Source organism: Leptopilina boulardi, unplaced genomic scaffold (genome assembly GCF_019393585.1).
Source record: "Leptopilina boulardi isolate dan_hultmark-lab unplaced genomic scaffold, ZJU_Lbou_2.1 LbouV2_303, whole genome shotgun sequence".
In the NCBI taxonomy this organism is placed as follows: domain Eukaryota; kingdom Metazoa; phylum Arthropoda; class Insecta; order Hymenoptera; family Figitidae; genus Leptopilina; species Leptopilina boulardi.
The window spans coordinates 690,081-713,110 of NW_026137867.1; the positions used below are offsets into that span (position 1 = coordinate 690,081).

General features: G+C 28.4%; 3 protein-coding genes across 8 annotated transcripts in view; 2 read left to right on the plus strand and 1 right to left on the minus strand.

Annotated features, from left to right (window-relative positions):
- The window catches only part of LOC127282983 (metabotropic glutamate receptor 7-like), a 248,951-nt gene extending 241,440 nt beyond the window's left edge, over positions 1-7,511 (plus strand). For all 4 annotated transcript variants that reach the window (XM_051307602.1, XM_051307605.1, XM_051307604.1 and 1 more), the window contains 2 exons: positions 901-1,353; positions 1,555-7,511. In XM_051307602.1, the coding sequence (XP_051163559.1) occupies positions 901-1,122 (222 nt within the window). In that variant the 3' untranslated portion in view covers positions 1,123-1,353; positions 1,555-7,511. The remainder of the gene's footprint in view (positions 1-900; positions 1,354-1,554) is intronic.
- A 239-nt stretch (positions 7,512-7,750) lies between these two features.
- Positions 7,751-10,520, minus strand: LOC127282987 (uncharacterized protein KIAA2013 homolog). The gene is made up of 7 exons (XM_051307609.1): positions 10,039-10,520; positions 9,473-9,944; positions 9,173-9,410; positions 8,868-9,106; positions 8,566-8,793; positions 8,214-8,488; positions 7,751-8,114 (listed from the first exon to the last, which is right to left on the minus strand). Exons 1-7 carry the CDS (start codon positions 10,217-10,219, stop codon positions 7,927-7,929), a joined length of 1,821 nt encoding a protein of 606 aa, XP_051163566.1. The 5' UTR covers positions 10,220-10,520; the 3' UTR covers positions 7,751-7,926.
- Positions 10,521-10,801: 281 nt separating this feature from the next.
- LOC127282980 (uncharacterized) lies at positions 10,802-22,996 on the plus strand. 3 transcript variants are annotated; one of them, XR_007843276.1, is made up of 17 exons: positions 10,802-11,097; positions 11,903-12,181; positions 12,280-13,401; positions 13,516-13,688; positions 13,770-14,148; positions 14,224-15,956; positions 16,080-16,308; positions 16,422-16,619; positions 16,722-16,793; positions 16,915-18,968; positions 19,030-19,342; positions 19,453-19,557; positions 19,654-19,825; positions 20,734-20,926; positions 21,694-21,776; positions 21,888-21,952; positions 22,013-22,096. XR_007843276.1 is itself a non-coding variant. In XM_051307593.1 (17 exons), the coding sequence occupies exons 3-17, from the start codon at positions 12,361-12,363 to the stop codon at positions 22,819-22,821; spliced, it is 7,311 nt and encodes a 2,436-aa protein (XP_051163550.1). In that variant the 5' UTR covers positions 10,819-11,097; positions 11,903-12,181; positions 12,280-12,360; the 3' UTR covers positions 22,822-22,996. The 3 variants fall into 3 exon arrangements, 1 of the variants encoding a protein (XP_051163550.1); XM_051307593.1 differs by lacking the exon at positions 20,734-20,926 and adding an exon at positions 22,283-22,996 and having other exon boundaries at positions 10,819-11,097; positions 22,013-22,167; XR_007843277.1 differs by lacking the exons at positions 21,888-21,952; positions 22,013-22,096 and having other exon boundaries at positions 20,741-20,926.
- The last annotated feature ends 34 nt before the right edge of the window (positions 22,997-23,030 follow it).

Here is a 23,030-nt window from a genome sequence, read left to right on the forward strand (position 1 = left end):
AATTATTTCTCATGATTTTTGATTGAAGCACATATTCTTTATCGTGTTCTATTTATTATTTTCAATAATCTAATCTCTAATTTTCATCAATTAAATATTGAATTATTTTAATTGAAAATAAAATTTTTCATTTATTTTAGTGACAATTTTCAAAAGGAATTTTAGAATTAAAATTTTTTATGTCTCACAATAAAAATAAAAAAAAAAAAAAAAAAACATGAAACGCGTCAAACTATTAAATTCCACAAGTATGGTGAAATTCTTTTATATTCTTATTTTTTAAATTATCAAAGAAATATAAACATTCAAGAAAATTAAATATGAAGAAAAATGACAAATTAATATTTTTAATTTTTATTTATTTGATGAATTATAAAAAATATAATAATATATTTAAATTAACTTTATTAATAATGTGAATTAATAGCAAAAATTAATAATATTGTTGAAAGATTTATTTCCTCATAATGAATTTAATCTATTTTAGTACTTACAAGAAAAGCATTATTGAATTGATTCATCGTTTCTTCTTGAACAAAATATTTACGTTTGGATTGATCGAATAACTAAAGAGTCGATGTTTAGCTTTCCAAAGTTCTTGTACAAATTTTTGTTTGTGGATTCTTATATATATTCTCTTGAGGTCACATTCGAGTTTAATCGTAATATGTCGATTATTTTCGTTATAAAGTGTCGAATTTTCTATTTTTCAAAATTTGAAAACGAATTTTTTCCAGTCACTAATATTTTTTTAATTAAATAATTAAATAACACTAATTTTTTTTTAATTAAAAAAAGGTGTTTCCAAATTTTAGAATGATTAAGAGAGGCAAAGAAAAAAAAAGTCATTGCAAAGTTAACATTTGAAGGTGTTTTTTTTTTTTTTTTGCATTGTTACAGGCAAGTGCCACTCAAGGTGCCCAACGGCCAGGTTACAGTATGCGGTTTACAGCGGGTCGGAGTCAGACAATGCTGAGTGTAACATCGGGTTCGAGAAGCAGCCCACCGCCCACTCTACCTCGTGCAGGTTCACGTAGCGGAGGTGAACCAAAGCACGCAAATGGTGAGCCACAACGGAGCCTCGCCGCAAGCCCTTCCATTGAGGAAACATCCCTTAGCTAGGTCGCCCTCGTACATCTCCCTCTCTGTCTGGAGCATCATGCCACTGGCGCGGATAGCCAAAAGATGCACAAGACCGAGATGGAGGTGTATGGGGTTAAAAGAACTGACGAGCAAGATGACTATAAACTCTCCACGGTGCCTGAGCTTCCTGAATTCTCCAGCCCACCCTCCCAAACTCTCAAGTCCAATCAGGATACCGAGGACTACAGAAATGGTTCTTTCACCAACTCCGTAAGTTTTCCATTTTCTTCTTTTATTCCCATTTTCTTTCGTTTCCTTTTTTTTCCATCAACGTCTTAAGTACAATAAAAAAAATCACATTTTTTATTTGAAAATATTTCTTTATATGAAATATTTTATTTAGTGAACAATTTAAAGTAAATTAAATTTATTTATATTTCTTTATTTGATTTTGCTCTTGTATTTTTTGAGGTCGCTGAATCCCTGGAGAATGTTGACATGGAAATCATTTCCAGTATTTCGGAGAAGGTGGCTGCAAGAACATCGCCAGTGGACTATTCCTTTGAGGATCAAATCCAACAAATGTCAAGTTCGTCACCAACCTTCTCCAAAATTCCCACCCAATGAGAGTAAGAGAGAGAGAAAGAGAGACAACTAATATTTAACGTCCGTTTTAGCGAAATGACGACAGTTCTCAGGGAATTCCAATCAAGAACTTTGAACATTTCATGAAATTGAGAAATTTATCTTCATATCGAAACCCTGAGATCTTTCTATAATAAGAAAAAAAAAAATCTTTCAAGACTGTATTTCCATCTATTTTGACATTTAATGTCATTTACAAAATTTTGAAAATGCTCCCAATGCATTTTTAAAGACTAAAACAATTTTTAAGAAACAATTTTAAAAAAGTAAGATCCCGTCTTATAGAATGTTTTATTAGAGAAATACAATTTTCCGCCAAATGAGACGACAGATTTAAAATTTAAATCATTTTTTCTTTTAAAAAAAATTCTCCATTTAATTAAAACTTTTATCGATAATGTTGAATGCAGTCGATTTTGTTTTTCAACATGCGACATATTTTTTTTCGAATTTAGTTAAGCCTTTTTCAATACGGTAAAAATTTATTGATACTGTGAAAATATTGGTTTTCTTTTTCATTTTACAGATTCTATAAAGCTTTGATAACTTGCAATTTTATACCGCAAGGTAGTATCAATATTTTTTTCCCCTGCGCTTTATTGTAAACAATCAACTTAGAATGAACAACTATCGTTTGTCTAAAAGTTTAAAATAGATTTCAAGATCGCAATATATATATATATAAATTTGAGAAACACAGGCTAAAGTTATAGAAGAACGAATAAGTGTTGCAACCATGCGTTAAAGTATGTCTTCCATTTTTCTCTTAAAATTCTATTTCAAACTTGTTACGGATGTTGTGAAATTATTCAGAATCGTATATCCGCTTTGTTTCTCTGAAACTTATTGTTAGAATATTTATTTACGATCGACATTTCACTTTTTTTTTAAATTCATCTCAAGACATGAATTTTAATTTAGAATTTTTGCTCCTTTTCACTAAATTCAAATTTCTATTTTTAAATCAGGGCGATGAGAAAAAAAATGAGACACTTTCTATTAACAAAAGTAAGTTTTTTTTTTGCAATGTATATGAAAAGTAGTATGACATTTCAGTGAATTCAGAAAGCTTGAAAGCAAATAAGGGAAATTCTGACGTCACACGAGAAATCAATAGGTAACTTGATCCATACACTCGTATCGATGTCTGCTGCCATTATAAACCTACCCTCAAAAACCCATATCGACATTTCACATGGTACATATTTCAATACTCCAATCGTCATGGCAAATATAAACTCTCTTCGTTCAAAAAAAAAAAAAAGAAAAAAAACATTCCCACGATCAGAAAAAATATTTACCAAAACTCTCATCTCTATTCTACAGATGGTTATTTTCTGAAAAAGATTACATGTGACACTTTAACAGCTTCTGACATCTTCATCTCGACTATTTCAATATTTGCCAAGAGTTTTCATTCCATGAAGAATGGATCCGAATCAAGTCAATTACAACTTTTCTTTAACATTATATATGAAACTATTTCTCGTTTTCCTCTCTATTATACAATTTTCTGATAACAAATTTGTTCAGCATTATCGAATTTTTTTCTCCATTAAATAATTAATTTCACACTTCTAAAGAATTAAAATGAAATTTTTTTTTCAATATTATGTTGAAAAATTTTATTCAGAAACATTTTATTAACTCAATTTTAGGAAAAACTTCATAAAAATTTATTTCATTTAACGAATTGGGGATATTATAATCTTTATGCAAAGTTAAACTATATAACTATGAGGAATTCCATTAAATTGGAATTTGTAAAATCAAATTATTAACTAGTTGCATCACCACGTATTTCGTATGAAACAAAACTTTATACTCCAAACTCGAGGCAATCACTGTACCATAATAAACTAGCCTTCGGTGAAATCAGATCGATGTTATGCTTGCGTAGGAAGTCTATTTCCAATTGATCATTATTGGAATGCAACAACAATTCATGTCTATATCTCCGGCATCATTAGCTGATTCTATTTGGTATGACCAAACGTCCCTGCAATGTCTCCACTTTTCATATATATATATAGCATATAATTTTCCCTCAAAGAACAAATTTTCTTTCTACATTAAAAAAATTTGTGTCTCTTTCTATCAATTAAAAAAAGAGAATTTTTTCTTATTTCAAAATTATTAACACTTTCTATTTATCCATTAAATCTTAATTTTCCAAAACACAAAAAATTTAATGATTCAAATTTAAAACGTATTTAAAAAGAAAATAATTTCTTCGAATTCTCAAATATAATTAATTAGTTTTATTAATTTTTAACTTAAAAAAAAACCCCGCGAAAGAGAATATTGATCGTGATGATATTGAGCCTGACAGTAAAACCGAGAGAAAAAAAATACGAAATACAAGATTCGATTTTATTCAAAGAATATCTGCCACTGCGGCTTTATTAAAGCAAACAGTGCATAGACTGCAATTTTGTACAGTTTTTGTATTAAAACTCGCGGAACGTTTAACCAAACAAAGAGTGACTATATAAAAAGCGATAAAAAAAAAAATAAAATTTTTCGCAAAAAAAATGTTCATATCACAGATCCTGAATCATAAATTACACGTTTTTAAACATAACAAAATGTTTAGACAACCAAACAGTGAGTTTAAAATATTGTTGTCCCATTTTTAATAAATCCTTTCTAAATTCTGTCAGTATTTTTTAAAATAATTAGTAACTAATTAAATTGATACTTATTTAATTTTTCAACAGATAATTATTTTTAGTCATTTTTTTTTTTAATAATTTTGTTATTCTATCAGGTTTTATTAATTTCATTAAATTCAATAATATTAGGAATAATTTTTTAAGTTATGGAAAAAAATTTATATTTATCGTTAATGAGAGATTAAATTTTTCTATATATTATATAAATAAAATTTTTATTTTTAAATTCGATTGTGAAGAAATATATTTTTATTAATTAAAAATATAATTAAGTATGAAACACTATACTTACTATTTTGAAAATACTTTCGTCTCGTTAAATAATTCACAGTGATGAAATGAAAACAAAAATATTATGAAATCTACTTTAAAAAAAAAAATCTCATGTTTGAAGCTAATTATCTAAAAAATAATTACATGTGTAAAATAAATTACCTGTTATCTACTACTCGTCATTTTCGTGAAATAAAATATAAAAAAAAAATTATCAACTTGCGGCACAAAAAGAATTGTTAGATAAGGCATTGTTCAAGTCCAATAAAGGTCTGACAACAAATATTTCAATCTCAAAAATCATTAGAGAAACACTATAAATTTTATGTTGTAATATCGATAATTAAATATTAATTGAAAAAAAAAATTATCTTCATTATTATATAATTGTGTATTTTAATATTCAATTCAAAAATTGAAATTATAAAATTGATTAAATTTTAAGTGAAAAAATTGATAAATCAAAAGATAATCGAGATTTTTTAAAATACTAAATAAAAATTATATTTATAAAGCAAGTGTTTCTCGAAATTAGACGCATACATGAAAATAATTTTTTTGTTTTTATCGTTAATAAAATAAAATCATAGTACAAGCTAAAGTCTATTCTATAAATATAAGTAAAAAAAATTGTACATATTATTAATTAGTTGGAAAATAAAATTACTGTCGATGATTATAATTATTATAACACTCGAGAGACGAACAAAATCAATTGTAAATATAATCATAATAATTATAATTATATCAAAATATGTAAATACTGTCATTTTTGGATATTTTAAATATTTTTTTTTTCTAATTCTTTCAAAAAAGTAGAGAACAAAATTTTAAAAAATCTAGAAATTTTAAAGAAAAATTTTTACTATTAAATTTATTGACAATTATTTTAATATACTTTCACTTGATATTTATTTATTAGTGAACTATAATATAATCACTTTTGTAAATAAAATGAAAGACTATGGGTGATGAAACTGAAATAGCATTTAGGCCTCTTGATTTTCAAGTGGCTTAGTTTTAATTGTCGATATAAAAATAAAAAAAAAATACAATGAGGAGCAATCTTTGTAATTCAAGACTTTAGCAAATTAAACTCTATATTATACTAATAATTAATTATATATATGGAAAAAAAGTCATACAGCTTAACCAAAGAAAATGGAACATAAAAGAAAACGCCAAAAGAAAATTCTTTAAAAATTTTTCTGTACAGATTCCAAATCTGTCAGATATGTTTCGAGAAATATAATTATACAATATATTAAATAATATATACGTATAAGGGATATAAAAAAATAAGTTAAATTCATATAATGGTTGATTGTTAGAAATGCCAAAGAATGAATAATCGCAAAATATTGTTACCATATTGGCAGTATTAATAAAGTCAGTGTTACAAAATCTATAAGCATAAAATAAATAATTATTCGTATACTCTATGTATTATAAAGTCTTGTTGAAAAATATTTATTTATTTATTAATCTTATTAATCTCTAATTTATTAATCTTCATAAAAAAAAACAGTATAAAATTTTCTTTTTATTTAACAGTCAGTCTTTATTTATTATTCTTTTTAATCATAGTTTATAATGTAAATTTATTACATAATTTCATTAATTATAAACAAATATTTGCTTCAAGTCATTATCTTGTTACGAGTTACGAATTACAACTGAAGTATTCTAAATAAATATATATAATTATATTATAAAAAATATTGCAGTCCTACTATAACAAAATAGTTAAATAACACGTTCAGCGAGAAATCAATATAAAGTGCACGTTAATGTGTTTAAAAAAAAAAATTATTGTTTTTAGATATTGAAAATTAATACGCGTGATACGTAAAATCGAAATTCTTAGGCTGTTATCACTTAATGTTTAAGTCGAATGTTAAAAAAAATTGTATGAATGCACGATAGATATGTTTATAAATGTAACGTATAAATGTAAATGTTATTTAAAAGAAAAAATGTTTAGCATAAAAAAAGCAAAAATTAACTGCAATGAAATGGAAAAATGCTTTAGACGTTACAAATAAATTCCTTGAGGTAATTTATTTTTTCAATAAATCAATATTAAAGAAAATGTTGAAAAATAATTTCAAACACATAATAAATTGCCTCAATTGAACAGTGTAATTTTACGTGATTTTAAATTCAAAGCGCACGATTTTTGTAATGTATTGTACATAAAAAAAAAATTAGAGATCAAATTCTTTATAATCAAAAGAAATTTTACAATAACATCCAAAAGTATTGTGTTTGTTAAATTTCAGGAACAAAAAAAAAATCATAAAAAACGCGAGTATATTCACGTAGATAATAAACTTCATACGCAATTTAAAAGAAAAAAAAGGTTTATCCTACAAAGATGTATTACAGCGAATTAAGAGAATAAATTTAAGATAATGTTATAAGAAAACTGAGTGAATGTAAAATGAAGAAAAAAAAATGGATGTTAATAGAAATTACGAATCGCTCCTCTATCAAATCTCACATGAAAAAAAATTGAAACAAAAAAAAAATTGTTAAATATTGTTACTAAAAGTGTCATTATCTTTGTACACAAAATGAAAGCTCGCACTTTAGAGAGCGAAAGTCGATACTCATTTTTAGTACATATGTGGTTGTAGATTTTTAGATAATCGCAAACTCGAAATTAGTTAGTCACCTCGAAATTGTTTCCTTTCCTTTTGTAAATATACAAATTCATTATCAACTATGTTTACTTCAACTTCTTTTCTTTACAATTAAGTCTCTTAATATATATATATATATATAATAAACACAAAATTTGAAAAATAAAATAATATAATTATGTTTCCTAAAGCTAAAGAAAATATAATTTTCTATTCTTTTCAAGAAACAATAATAATAATAATAATAATAATAATAATAATAATAAAATATAGTAAATATATAATAAAATATATTAAAAATATTTTTCAGTTATCAGAATAATAAAATAAAAATTATGATAATTCGTAAATTACGAAATTATCGGAATTTTTAATATAAAATTGAATGAATTTAAATTTCGTTGATTACAGAATCTTTTTGAATTATCCTCGAGTTATTACAATGAAATTTATTATAATTTGAATATTATTATATATAATAAATGTCGAAATAAAAATTTCTAGTCCATCTAAATAAGTAATCACAATTGGTTCCGTTTTCTTTATCGTAAAAATATATATGTACATCTTAGTGAAATGAATATTTACATATAGAATCAACGGAATTATGGTTTATTATAGCGGACTTTTTGTCGATCTTGATGTCCCCGATATTCAGTGATCATTAACTTACAAAGAAAAAGATGAAAAACAACTATTAAAAAGCCTATCGTTACCCAAAAGAATGTCGGCAAACCTCCAAGTTGATGTCCATGCTTATGCAACGCAATTACATGATGATCATGAGCTGGCGCTGATTTAAAAAAAAAAAAGTAATTAATTTTTTAATATTAACTATTTACTTTAATACTAATTAATTATTTAACTTTGCAATTAATAAGTTTTTCGCTACCTTCATCAATAGTGTGAAGGTGCAGAGCCTTTCGAAGATCCAAAATGTGCTCATAATCTGATGTAATATAAAGAACAGAAGTAATTGGTTGTGTTAATTTAACAGGAAAATTTGTATATGTTTGACTAAGGGAAAGTGGATCATCTAAACAACCAGCGTCACACGCAAAATAACCACTATCACTGCGATCAAGTGCCACTCCCAAAACCGCTCGATTATCATCATTAACTGACACCGATATATTCAAATGTGTAATATTTCCATAACTTATTCTCCTGAAAAATTAAAATTTTTATTAAAAAAAAAAATTATCTTTTTTAATATTTACGATAATTTTTAATATCGTATAGACCTGAATAAATAATCACGATGAAGATATTGTGGTTCAATATTAAATTCCAAATGTTGATTGGTAAATCTCAAGCTGCCTAAACTAAGGACAATTGCTTGTTGTACTGCTGATGGACTTCCGGTTGTAAGACGATGACAACCTTGCTTTTCTAATGTTATTAGCCACGCTTGAACAACATCGTTCACCTGATTGATCGACGAAGTGTCTTCCCATAATTTTGGCGCATTTCTATTCAATTTATTTAATTTTGTATAGTAATTTAAAAAATAAACACTAAAAAAAAAAAATCATTAAATACTTACAATGTATGATGACCTTTATAACATCCTTCACTATTTGACACGACTTTTTCAACATCTGGAATACTTCTTGGCACTTGTGACAAGACATAATACATTGTGGAATTAATTTTATGACCATTAATTGCACCCTTTGCTTTCGATTCACTTATTCTGAATCCCGTGTACCAATAACTTTGCCAATGATTAATATGTTCGGACTTCAAACCACGTGCTTGGCGTATTAAAGCTTTCTTCATTGCCTAATAAAATAATAAAAAATTAGTAGAAATAAAAAATTAAAGTTTAATATTCTAAAAAATCCTTACATCTATCGCCTTTTTCTGAGTACTATCACGTTCAACATGATATTGTTCAGGTGACACAGCTTCACTGAATTTAATACTAGTGAGATATTCAAAACTCGAAGAGCCTCTCGCTTTAACCTGAAGTACCTTCGGTGGTGTTTTATAAACAATTGACACAGCAATAATTTTATTTGAATCAGGCAATGTTACATGTCCCGAAATCAAATTAAACTCAACAATTGTTCCATCCAAGATAATTCTATAAAAATAAATTTTTTTAATTCCAATTCTCTGAAAGAGAAAATTACAAGAAATACTCACTTAATGGGTTCAATTTGTGTATCAGGCCAGTGTATAGATGTTTGTGAATTTAAAGCAACTTCCTGTGACAATGCAGAAGGATTAACGACTTTTATATCCTGCACGAGAATACCATCGAAACTTCTATGGGCATAGTATTGAGAGACTATATAATAACCATCTCTAAGGCACTGATATTTATAAACGATACCCGATGTATAATGTGTGAGAGTAGCCTCTCGATAAGGGCTACTTTCTGGTAAAATAGCTGTTATCAATGGTTGCCAATAAACAGGTAAGGATAAAGTTCTTTTATGCTTTATGTAAAGCCATGCCTCCGGCAAAATGGGAACACCAATGAAACCATTTCCAATATATGGTAAATAATGATGATCAGTTTCTTTTGGAGGATCATGAAGGACATTCGCATTATAATCCATAATATCGACATAAAAACCAGCTAATCTTTCATTCATACAATGATCTTCAAAAGCTGCAAGAAATTTCATATAAAAATATATAATTTTTTAGATAGTGTTATAAATAATGAGAAAAATGAAAATAATATATTAAATTGTTTAAATTACCTTCAATTGGTTTTCCATTACTTGAAAAGAGCCACTGAGCTAAAGGTGGACCAAGATAAAGGAGAATTGCTCCAAAAATAATTAAAAGCATTAAAATTTTTCTGTACGAATAATTGCCATCGAGCAATCGTCGAATTCTTTTTCCGAATTCATAAATGTCAAACATTCCACCTGGTCTCATTTTGCTAATATTCTATATAATTATTTTTTTTTTTTACCATAAAAGACAATAATTTATTTAGGAGAAAGTATGTTTATACATATGTCATGGGACATAACCTCTTTCTGTCAATATATTTCGTTATAGTGTCAATTAATGGATTTGTACAACATTTGTACATTATACTAATTACTATCATGTGTGGAAGTAATAATTTCAAATTTTTAACTTCCTTATTGTTCACGAGAAAATTATTTTACTGATATTAACATCTTTTTCCACGTAAACTGACGTAAACAAACCCGGCCCTCTTTTGAGGTTATACGAGATTAAAGTCTAGTTTTCAAGATGCGTTAAGTCTCATACCAATGGTGATAAAAATAATAACAAATACATAACCTTAAATTTCTGTGCTTATTGTTGTTTGCTTGAATATGTTACATTATTTACATGTGACAATACATTAGAACTTTTAATTTTATTTTTTTTCCTTTAAACTAAGTGTAAATAAGAGTGACAAGTGATATTTTAATCAATGTTTTCCCCTAGAGTCGGCCATATTAGTCTTTTGAGAAATACTCTATAGTATATGTATATCGTTTTTATCATTGTGGACCTGTAGTTCACATTTCATTTTGCATTTTCATTCAGTGCTAATGAAGTTACGTCTAGTCATCTAAATTATATGTAAAGTTGTTTAAAAAAGAAAATATTTATGCTCCTGTTGTTACAATACGTATTTCTTAATTTTAGTTTTATTTCTGAAAGGTTGATATATAGTCTCATTTAGTGATTTTGCAGACTGTCTAAAAAATAGTATATATTTACAATGAATAGTAGTATCTGAAAATGTTTAATTGGATGCCATCGTGTTATTGTGCATTTTTTGTGGTATTAATGTGAGTATATTTTATTTAAAGAATTATACGCTTTATTTTTTGACTAGTAAAAATTTAGTAATTTAATGAGTAATTTCGCTTTAATGCTTTTAATATTGATATTAATCATGCGAATGTCACTTCAGCTATCAGAGGTCGTATGCATACGTATGTATGTATATATCACATATATTGTCAGAAACTATTGTACATTAAATTATGATTTATGGATTTTAACAAGTTTATTTTAAAAATTTTGTTTATTTATAAAAGTATTTACATATTAAAATAATTTACTACTTGAGTTTTATAAATCAACGGACGGATGGTAATGATAAGTTCTTAATTTTGGCTCTCAAGGTATATATTTATATAATGAAGAAAAACAGTCGGAATAAGATTATACTTTATATTTCGCTTCACAAAAGAAGAACATTATTGGAAAATAAGTGATAAAAGATCTTATTTCACGAGAAAATACATAATTTTGTTTATTAGAAACTTGGAGTAACGTAACCTCAATTTTTGAAATTATGTTCATAATGGCGGGAGTTGAATATTTTTATTTTTTTACACTGTAAATATGAAGTTTTTTAAATTATAATTAAATAGAATAAATAAATCGAGGTTGCTCTAAATGCTAAAATTGTAAAGTTTAGTGTAATAGTTAAATACATTTTTTTTGTTTTGCATTTACCTTGATTGATTTTTTTTTATTTATTATTGAATAAAAAACATTTTTATTATTGTTACATGCTAATATTTTTTATTCATTTTTAACTTAGTTAAATTTCTATTCATAAACATTCTCTTTTTTTACTTTCAGAAATTATTTGAGTCAAATAACATTTTATTCAAAGTCTGGAAGTTGAATAATCACTTCTTGTATATTCGATTGGGATTTTATTCGAATGCTGCATTTTAAAAATAATAATAGTCTATTTTGTATCTTCTCAGAGGCATGTAGTATTGATTACTAAAGAGAAGTAGGTACAAAACTCCTATTCTCTACAAGCTTTCATTGATAATAAAACACTTAACAATTGGAAGTTTAATGACGCGGAAGATGCAATTGCAAATGTGGAAATTTCGTTTTAATTATCAGGTAACGTATATTTATTGAAAATAAGGAAGAAAAAAAGAAATAGGGTTGCTCAGGTTTATGATTATAGTAATATATTTAATGTAATTATTTACTTTCAGATTTTAGAATTATTTTGTCCTTTAAAAGGCAGAACCCTTAAAAAGTGGTAAAAAAGTCAAATAAAGATTCCAAAGAAAAATATGCTGTCAGATAAAAGTGAAAGAAATGTTGAAATTAAGGACAAAAGTCAGCGACATGTGCCAGAAGTTCAAAACGTTGGAATAATATCAGACACTGATAAGCAGTATAATACTTCAACAAACTTGAATGATAGACTCGGAGATATAGAAGACAAGATGACTTTGCGAAATAAGCGTAAAACATCTGTATATTCTCTTTCAGATTATGATAATAGTGAGAACACAAATAGATTAGATTTTAAGGCTACTGAAGGAGGCGAAACCCAAAAGGATTTGTCCGAGAAGAATAAGAATCCTAAAGATATGTATATAAGTAAACTAGTTTCCCCTAGAAAAACATCAGTCAATTCGACAACCCAAGAAATACAAGCTGAATCGTATGGAACAAGTTGTATGATTTCTCCTGAAGATTGTGTTATGGAAACAGTACCACAGTCACAGGATAAAAGTACAAACAATGTGAAATCTGAAAGAAGAAGAATAAAAAGTACACGATTTGTAACTTCTAGTATTATTGGAGATGATGCAGAAATCGAAAGTAAAGATTTGGAGAGTCAAAAAGAAGAAGAATTAACAATATACGACGTGGACGATAATGGAACAAGTATCAGTGACATTGTAGCAACACAGGCTCTTCATGAATCTTTAACTAAAATGGGCAAAGTACTACATTTAAATACACAAATACACATTGATGAAATCAATGAAAAATCTAATCCAGATGATGAGTCTCAAAAAGAAATTGTAATCCACGATGAATCAGTAGAAGGTTTTATAGGGCCTCTTCTTGATGAAAACTTTAAAGCAGATGAAAAACTTGAACAGAAAACAATGGGTATGGATGAAGTTAGAAATTTATTAATGAAGGTAAAAGTACAGACCGTCACTAATAATGACGATGATGAAGAAAAAGCAATAGGAATATCTCCTGATGGAAGATTTTTAAAATTTGAAGAAGAAATTGGACGTGGTAGTTTCAAGACTGTTTTTAGAGGACTCGATACTCAAACAGGAGTTGCAGTAGCTTGGTGTGAGTTGCAGGTAATTTTTTAAAAAGTTATATAAGTAGATTTTAAAAAAAGAAATTTTTATTATTGATTTCATTGAATTATATTTTAAAAACTTTCAATTTAACAACTGGTTTTTTTTTCACAGGAAAAAAAATTGAATAAAGTGGAAAGATTAAGATTTAGAGAAGAAGCAGAAATGTTAAAAGGATTGCAACATCCGAATATTGTACGATTTTATGATTATTGGGAAGTAACATTAACTCGACGAAAATATATAGTTTTAGTTACCGAACTCATGACTTCAGGGACTTTAAAGACGTAAGTAATACTTTTAGAATTAATAAAATAAAAATTTTTTATTAGAAAAATCACTAATTCTATTAATATTATTTGTAACAGATATTTAAGACGTTTCAAAAAAATCAATCCAAAAGTTGTTAAATCTTGGTGTCGACAAATTCTTAAAGGACTGATGTTCCTTCATTCAAGATCACCTCCAATTATTCATCGTGATTTAAAATGCGATAATATTTTTATTACCGGTACAACTGGTAGTGTAAAAATTGGCGATTTGGGTTTAGCAACACTGAAAAATCGCAGTTTTGCAAAAAGTGTTATTGGCACACCAGAATTTATGGCACCAGAAATGTATGAAGAACATTATGATGAATCTGTTGACGTTTACGCTTTTGGAATGTGTATGTTGGAAATGGCTACCAGCGAGTATCCATATGCAGAGTGTACTGGTCCTGCACAAATTTACAAGCGCGTTGTATCGGTAATATTCATTCCTTTTATTTTCAGGCCAAATTGCTTTTAAGTATTTAATTTTTTTTTTTTTTAATTTTTACAGGGAGTCAAACCACAGAGTTATGACAAAGTAGAGAACCCAGAAGTACGAGAAATAATAGAGATGTGTATTCGTTTGAAAAAAGAAGAAAGACCATTAGTAAAAGATCTTCTTAATCATGAATTTTTTGCTGATGATATTGGTTTAAAATTAGAAATGGTCTCGAGAGATTCAGCTGTTGCTGAAGCTGAATTATCAAGAGTTGAATTTAGACTCAGGGTATTAGATCCAAAGAAAAGAAGTAACAAGCATAAAGAAAATGAAGCAATTCAATTTGATTTTGATATTCAAGAAGATAACGCTGAGGAAGTTGCATCCGAAATGGCCAAGTCTAGTTTAATTCTCGAAGAGGACGCTAAAGTAGTTACAAAAATGTTAAAATCTCAGATAGCTGGCCTATTACGTGAGAGAGAAGAGCGTAGAGTGAAAGAAGAAAGAGAGCGATTGGATCGTGAAACTGAATCAGCTACAGATCTTCAAAATAATTTATTATTACAACAAATGCAAATACAACAACAACAACAACAACAACAAGTTCAATCTACTTTGAATATTCAAGTTCAAAGCCAGGTTGGCTTACAGCCGCAGATTCAAGTGCAAGGACAACAATCTCAGGTTCAGCCAGGTGTACAGTCGGGTCAGCAACATAATCTTCAACCTCAACAGGTTCAAATGGTGCATCAGCAACCTTTAATTCAACATCAAACATCAGTTGTGCAACCTCAGCAAGCTCAGCAGTTGCAACAAATTTCTAATAACTCTCAACAGGTTCAATACCAATTACAACAACAGCAACAACAACAGCAACAATTATTTGAGACTATTGTGCCAAGTTCGTCTCAGTGCTCCACTCCTCAAAATGTCCAACCCCCACCACAATTTGGACAAATACCACAACACTTACAACAAGCACAAAACTATATGCAAATGAATGTCACACATCCCTTACCTCAAGTTCAACAACAAATTCCAGGTGTTCAACAACAGAACCAACATAATATTCATCAACAAATTCAACAGAATCAACAAGCAACTCAGTACACACAGGCACAGTTACAACATATACAGCCTATTATTTCCAATCATGGCTCACCTTCTACAGCAATACAAGGACAAGCGTACTATCAAACAGCGCCTAGTACAACAACTGCTTATTCCAATCCACCGTTTCAGCAAAATACATCACAGCATCTTTATCATGGATTTTCATCTACGCCAACGTCAACTGGTCATATTGATATTTTGCCAATGCAACAAAATCAACAAGTATTTTCACATCCAACTTCTAGTAATAATGTTGAAGTTCCAACGTCATCGTACGCAATTAGTCATCAGACAATGCCAATGCATGTAACATCGCCCCCATTAAATGCACAATCTTCAATTACTCTTGCTGATATAAATGCTCAACAATCTTCCGCAATTAATAATATCCAGAGTGCAATAAATACACTACCACCTAGTAATCTTCAGCCTCATCCAAATTCTCTTACACATATACAACTTCCTCTTAATACTAATTCAATTCCAACGACAATAACTATTCCTCCCTCAACATTAATTGTTGAACAACAATTAAATGCACAACACCATCAGATATCAGAAACTTTCCCAGAGGGTTCTAACTTGCTCAAAATTGAAACAACAGACTCACAGCTCGTGGATCCGTCCATCATTATCCATAACAATACTACTACTGCTTTAGAAGGACAACAATTTTTACCAACTACTGATGGGTATGTTTCTTATGTAGCTAATTTTTTAATTATATTAAATAAAATTAAAATTATTTTATTATTATAAATTTATTTTATAAACAATTTGTATTTGTTTACAGTTCAACAATTTATATGTTACAGAGCAAATAGTGAAAATTCGGAAAATGTCGTCTTATTAGAAAAATGTAAAATTAAAAGGTCTGCAACTAAACGTAAAAAACCTGGAATTAAATTAACTGTACTCTCGGTCAGCGATGTTGAAGGTCAATCAGTTACTGTTGAATGTCAGCTGGATACAAGTAAACAGAAAACTGTAACTTTTAAATTCGATCGTGATGACATGGTACCTATGGATATCGCCAATAATTTAGTAAGTAAAATTTTAATTTAATTTATTTAAAAATATTCAAAGAATTAAATTAATTTAATTACAAATAGTGTAGAACTTAATAATCTTAACATGTATTTTTTATCGGAGAACAGATTGCTGAAAATCTTCTGCCACAATCTCAATGCGAGACATTTGTAGAGCTAATTGAAGATATTGTAAAGCAGTTACGTTTGGATCCTTCGCACAGTTTACCTTTAGTTGCACATGGACCACCAGATCAGTCTGCAGGTGGAAGTCCTGTTACAAGCCGTAGACCTAGAGATCGTGATCAAAATGTAGATTCTACTAAGGTAACTATTAGTCTATCTATTCATGAAAATAATATTTTTTTCGTTAATATGAAAATGAAAGATGATTTATTTACACTTGTTTTGCATTTTTTTATGTTATAGGTTAGACATGGCTCGTTAACTCGTCAAAGCAACTATCGTTCATCGTATAAAGTTCATCGCAGACATCGTTCGGTGAGTTAATATCTTTCTATTTATTTTTCCATTTAGCGAAAAGTGTTTCTCAGTGATCAGATTGGAAACTAGCTAATCTAAATTCTATCTAAATAATTAATTATTTTTATTTTTATTTCAGAGAGACGAAACCTCTAATTCATCGATGCCAATAAAATTGCTTGCTATTGATCAGATTATATCTCAGATAACAAGCGCTGCTTTGAATAAGCAGCAGAACATTCGAACTTCTAAAAATCAGACAAATGCAACTGGTTTATTTGATGGTCGAAGGCGTTCATCCACATCTACTAAAAATATTGACGTTTCCTTATTGTCTAATATGTCAAATACCTTGACTGTTAGTGACGAAAATCTACAATGTCCTCCAATGTCCATGACAACTACAGACACTGTTACATCTCCATTTTTAATTGGTACAGGACCTTCACATTCTGTGGAACTAACGTCAACTGATAAAAATTCACCCTTAAATGATGTTACTGATAATACATCAGTACAATGTATTGAATTAAATAATGAAAACGAACAGACTTTAAATTTTTCCGACGAAATACCAAATAAAGAAATTATAGTTTCCAATAAAACTGAATCTGACGAAAATAAAGCAAATATTGTGCCACATCGTAAAATTTCTCGATTTTTAGTGAGTCCAGTATTTGAACAAAATGCTAGTGCAGATCAAAAAAATGTAAATAACCGAAGAGAAAGTATAGATGTACTGAATGCATCAACTTCATTAGAAGTAACAGATAATGTAAACATAGTTCCTGAGATAGGTTTAAAAGAAATTGATAAAGAAGTCGAAGTTGTTGGACAATTGAAAAATACTCAACAAAATCAAATTATTGATACACCATTTTATCATACGTCGGAAGCTTCTTTTAATGATGTTGAAACACCAATGGAAACCTTTAATAATCATCACTTAGGAGAACAATCTCAAATTATTAACAACTCAGATCAAATTTGTGAACAAGGTTCTACAGAAACACAATTAGAGATGCCAATGGCACCGAGTCATACTAATTCAATGTTTCAAACACCTGATAGTAACATATTTATTCCTCAAACAATTAATAATCAAAATGTTATGCAGCAGCAGCAGCAGCAGCAGTACCAACCTCAGCTTCAACAACAAGATATTCATCAATCACCTCAAGTAAATAATAATTTACTAGTTCTTCAGCAATTGCAACTTCAAATTGCCAATGAAGAAAAAAATAGAAGAATTTCAAATCATTCTAACGCTTCAAATTTGTCCAGTGATTCTCAATTATCTGAAATGTCATTTACATCTGATGACAGAAAAGTATCTTCAATTTTACCTAATACACCAGTTGTTCCAGTTCAACAAAATCAATTTTTGCATCAAGATGTTTCTAATAGTTCATTATCACCGCATATTAATATTGGAGATCTTCCGCAATCAACAGTTATTCATCAAAGTACTCAACCTGTATCTGGAGTTTCAACACTTCCATATTCTGCTCAGTCTGGAATTCCTATTGAATCTAATTGTAAAACGAAAACAAAAGAAGTATCATCTACTTTTCCTGATTTAGCTCAAAATTTAGCAAATATCCTCTCAAATCCTAAATCTAAATGTGTTACACCTCATGCTGGCAGTAGTCATGAGCAAGGATTAAATCCTACAGCGCCAATTGTTCTTGCTGATTATAAACAACCATCTATTCAATCAGAACAATACTTTCAACCAATTCATCCAGATGTTACTCTACAAACTTTTTCAGGTCAAAAATCTGTATCAAGTTTTCCCCAAAATGTTCAAATTTCTCAAGCATCACAAATAAATAATCAAATTCCTATTCAACATTCATTATCATCACAACAATCAATTGATGCGGCTAATTCAAATATCTTACAAGGTCAATCTCTTGGATCTTTGTCTGATGCCTCTGTTCAAAATCATTGGTCAGGTTCTTCCTATGGATCTACAATATCACAAAGTTCAATTCAATCTCAATCAATCGATCCAATTCACATGAAGCAAAATCATTCTTTTATACAACAATTACCAACTTCTAATCAATCTCAAATACAAGCAGAAAATATTGATGATCTACACCAAATGCAACAAAAATTACAAGATGATGGGAATTCCTCAAAATTAAGTGAAATTGAGAGCAGTGTAGATTGCAATATTTTAAGCAGGTAATTTATTAATTAATAATCATACTTTTCTTATTCTTAATAAACATTTCTTATTTATTAGGCGTACAAGTTCGGAGTATCAAATGCTGTCATCAGAAAACGAAACATCAAGTATTGACAATACTCCAGAACATACGCTATTAGGATCTGTTGACTGTGTTACATTAGGGCATCAACAAACAAGTCATCAACAACATAGAAAACTAAGTCAGCAAAATTCTTTGGATAAAATATTGGATTTAAATAGTGGAGGACCACAAACGATAGCTGATTTACAGCATAAATTACTTCAATTAACTAGTCAACCATCAGAGTCTTTAATTATGAGTACACCACCTTTAAGTCAGCCGGATACTCCGCACAGTTATAATATGGTAAGTAAACAATGACTAATAGAAATTGATGGTAAACTAATTTAATTAATTAGCATTAAACTAGGCATAATCTAAGTGCTTATAAAATTTTTAAAAAAAATTTTTTCCAGGGTCCCCTTTCTCCGCAGACAGGATCACTTTTTTCAACTGGAGAATTTTATTCTGGACAAATACAAACAAATTCTTCCACAGAATTAGACCAAACATCACAACTTGTAAGTAAATTTTTATGATTTTGATCTTTGAATTTAGAAGAAAAATTTTCTCACCAATACTTCAATATATGTCAAATTTTTATTTTATTTTCTCAGACAACCTTGAATCAACCTGTTAGAAAAATTTCAAGGTTTATGGTTTCCAAAGTAACTGAACCATCAGGTGAATCTTGTACTACAACTACACAAGTAAATGATAATCAGCAAGCTTTAACACCAATCGATGTGAATAATACCAATTTCAGCAGCAATCCCACAGATCAATTATGTAAGTACCATTTTGTAAATTATTCGTGACAATGTTTAGATATTGATTAATATTAATATAAAAGTTATGCGCCTGCATGAATGAATTTTTTTTACATAGATTAAGTTTACAACTTTTAAAAAAATAATAGAACATAAAACTATTTTTGAAGTTGACAATACTTTAATTCCGATATTTATAACTTTGAGTGCCTAAGGAATGGATAGTGTTATTAAAAAAAGAGAATACTATGGATTCAAAAAATTACAGGTCAATAGACTTGATAAAATATGAAAATATTCTCATAGAATATTGAAAATCTGAATTATAACATGTGCAATAGAAAGAAATCTCTTTTCGAAATCTGAATGAGGATTTAGGGGGAGGCAAAAACTGTAAATAAGCTCCTGACATCTATTCAGATCCACTTGAGAAACAGTTTACGCTACTTTCATCGATTTCAAAGGAGATCTTGATTTAGCCTTCGAAAAGAGCGATCGTGTTTGCCTTTACAAAATAATTTTTAATTAGAAAATATGCAAGGATTATCATTTGATTTTATTATTTAAAAATGTACAATTAAAAATATCACAATGGTAAACATGTGTTCGAATGGGATATTTCCATCAGTATTATGGATATCATGCGAGGACTACATTTCAACTAAATCAACAAATTGAAGATTAAAATTTTAAACACAAAATTTTGGAGACGTATTTCTTAGTTTCGCCGCTAAAATTTTTCACAAGTGGACATAATTTTGGAGAACGTTTTTGACAGCGACTTTTTGGATTTATTGGAAGTGATTTTCTACACCTTGAATTCCTCGGATTCAACATTCTTTGAATTCGGATACCCTTCCTCATTATCCATTATTTTCTGCAAAAAAAAAAAACACCGTTTTAATATACCACTAAAGTGAGCAAAAGTTTTCAGCTTATTTTCAATCCTGTCACACGGACGAGAAGGCTTTTACAAATTGGTTTTTGTGGACACAATTTCAACTCTGGGACCAAATTTTTTTTGTTTGGACTTAAATTCATCAACCAAGACTGTCAAACATCGAGGGAGAATCAAGGAAATCGTTTTTATTTTGTCAGGACCATTATTTTTTTGTATATCGTGAGTACTTTTCTTTTATTTTTGTGGTTCTTGACAATTTTTTTTTTGCGTTTCTTTAATTTCGTAGTTTTCTTCACTTTTTAATTATACAAAAATTTAAAGCAAAAATATTATCCTCTCCGGTAAGCGCAATTCTTTTGTGTGCAAAGTCAACAAAAAGAATAGCCAACAAATAAAAAGGAATAGAGAAGATGCATATCTAGCTCTTGAATAACAAAATTGACATACCCAATTCGTTAAGCCACTCAGAGAGCTCCACAAGATAAGGAATTGTCAAAAGGCGTGTGATGCGTCAGAGAAAAACAGCCCCATCACTACATTGGTATTTGAATCCTGCTGAATATTTTACATGAGAAATTTCAAGAGAACTTATTTTCAATGAATATTTTAATTCTCTGATTGTTTTATACAAAATTAAAATTTTTAATAAATAAAATAGCAAAATAGCTATATGGACTTTATTAGATCTCAACATTTTGAATATTTACTCATCAATTGAAGAAATCATAACAATGCGCAGAAAAATTGTGGCTAATATGTATGGAAATTTATGAATTGAAAAACGTTTGTACTAAAGAACAAATTTAAATTAAAATTTTCAATTAATTACCATAAATTGGTAATGAGAAAATGTAAATTGGTTGAGAAAAGTATACATGTTTTGAAGGCAATGATTAAATGAATTAATACATTTGGAATAATTTGGTTATTTATTAATGAAAATATTAATCTCTCTTTAATAATTTTTTATAATTTTTCTGTTTAAGGTGGATCTTCAATAACAGTATCACACTTGCAGAATGAACCTGTGCTCACTAACGTTGATTTAACTAGTCTACATGATGTAAAGGTAAGTTTTAATTTAATTTTAATTTAATTCAATTTCAATTTTATTATACCTTACTTTAATATAATGACAATTCTAATAATAATTTGATACTAATAATTGCTTTTGATATAGGTTGAAACAGGAGAAGCCAATCCATTTTTGACTCCCAGTGAACAGTACCAATTGCTAATAAAAAGGTATTATCCGTATGCTCATTAGCCCTTTTGTATTATAATAATTTCTCTTATCATCAATAGGCAAACAATTGAACTGGAAGAGCTTCAGAATAAACATCGAATGGAGTTGGAAAATTTTCAAAAATATCAATTACAGTTATCAACGCAGCAACAACAGCAATCCAATCTTATTCAACCTCAACAACAATCCCCTTCACTTTACTCATGTGTTCCAGGTGAGAAATTTATAAAAATATTTTAATTATACCCATACGTAGAAATAGTCCCTTAAAATATAAACTTATGAATTAAAGTTCAATTAAAATTTTTAAAAAAATGTATATTTATCAGGGCAAACAAAGTCTCCTGGTACTAGTGAGAACATAATATTAAGATCCAATCAACAACAAATGAAGACAAATGTAAGTGATTTGACAGATAAAGAAGATATATTAAAGCAGGATGTTCCTAATTTGCAACAAAGTTCTGATGTTGCTCATGCTTCTGATATCCCAGCAAATATGATGTCTTTAGAAAATATTCAAAGTGGTTCAGTTCAACAAGAAATAGACGCTGGCCAATTAGTTAACGCTGTAAATAATAAAATAATTTTAAATCAAGTCATGCATATAACTTCAAATCTTGAAAGGGAAAATAACATTCAATCCAATCAAGATACATGTTCATCAAATTCCCACGCTTTTACTTCAGATGAAAGAATCATTGATGATTCTCAAAGTTTACTTGCATCTCAGGGAAGTTTTCAAATACAATCAACGACATGTTCTACTCCTAATTTGGAAAATGTATATAATGTTACGGCACCTGAAGAGATGACGCAAATTAAATCTGAACTCATAAATTTAAAATCTTCCGAGCTCGAACAATAACACTATATTACATTGACATTTTATTTTCAATTAAAAGATTATCAATTAATTTAATGTTACTTTTGGTAATGCTTTGCATCACATTACCGTTAAAATTTTCATCAAAAAATGATTTATTATTGTTGTATGGTATTGTCACTCAGATATATAAAGGTTATTATTATGTTTATTACAATCATGTTTTATTTTTATTAAACCTTTAAAAAATT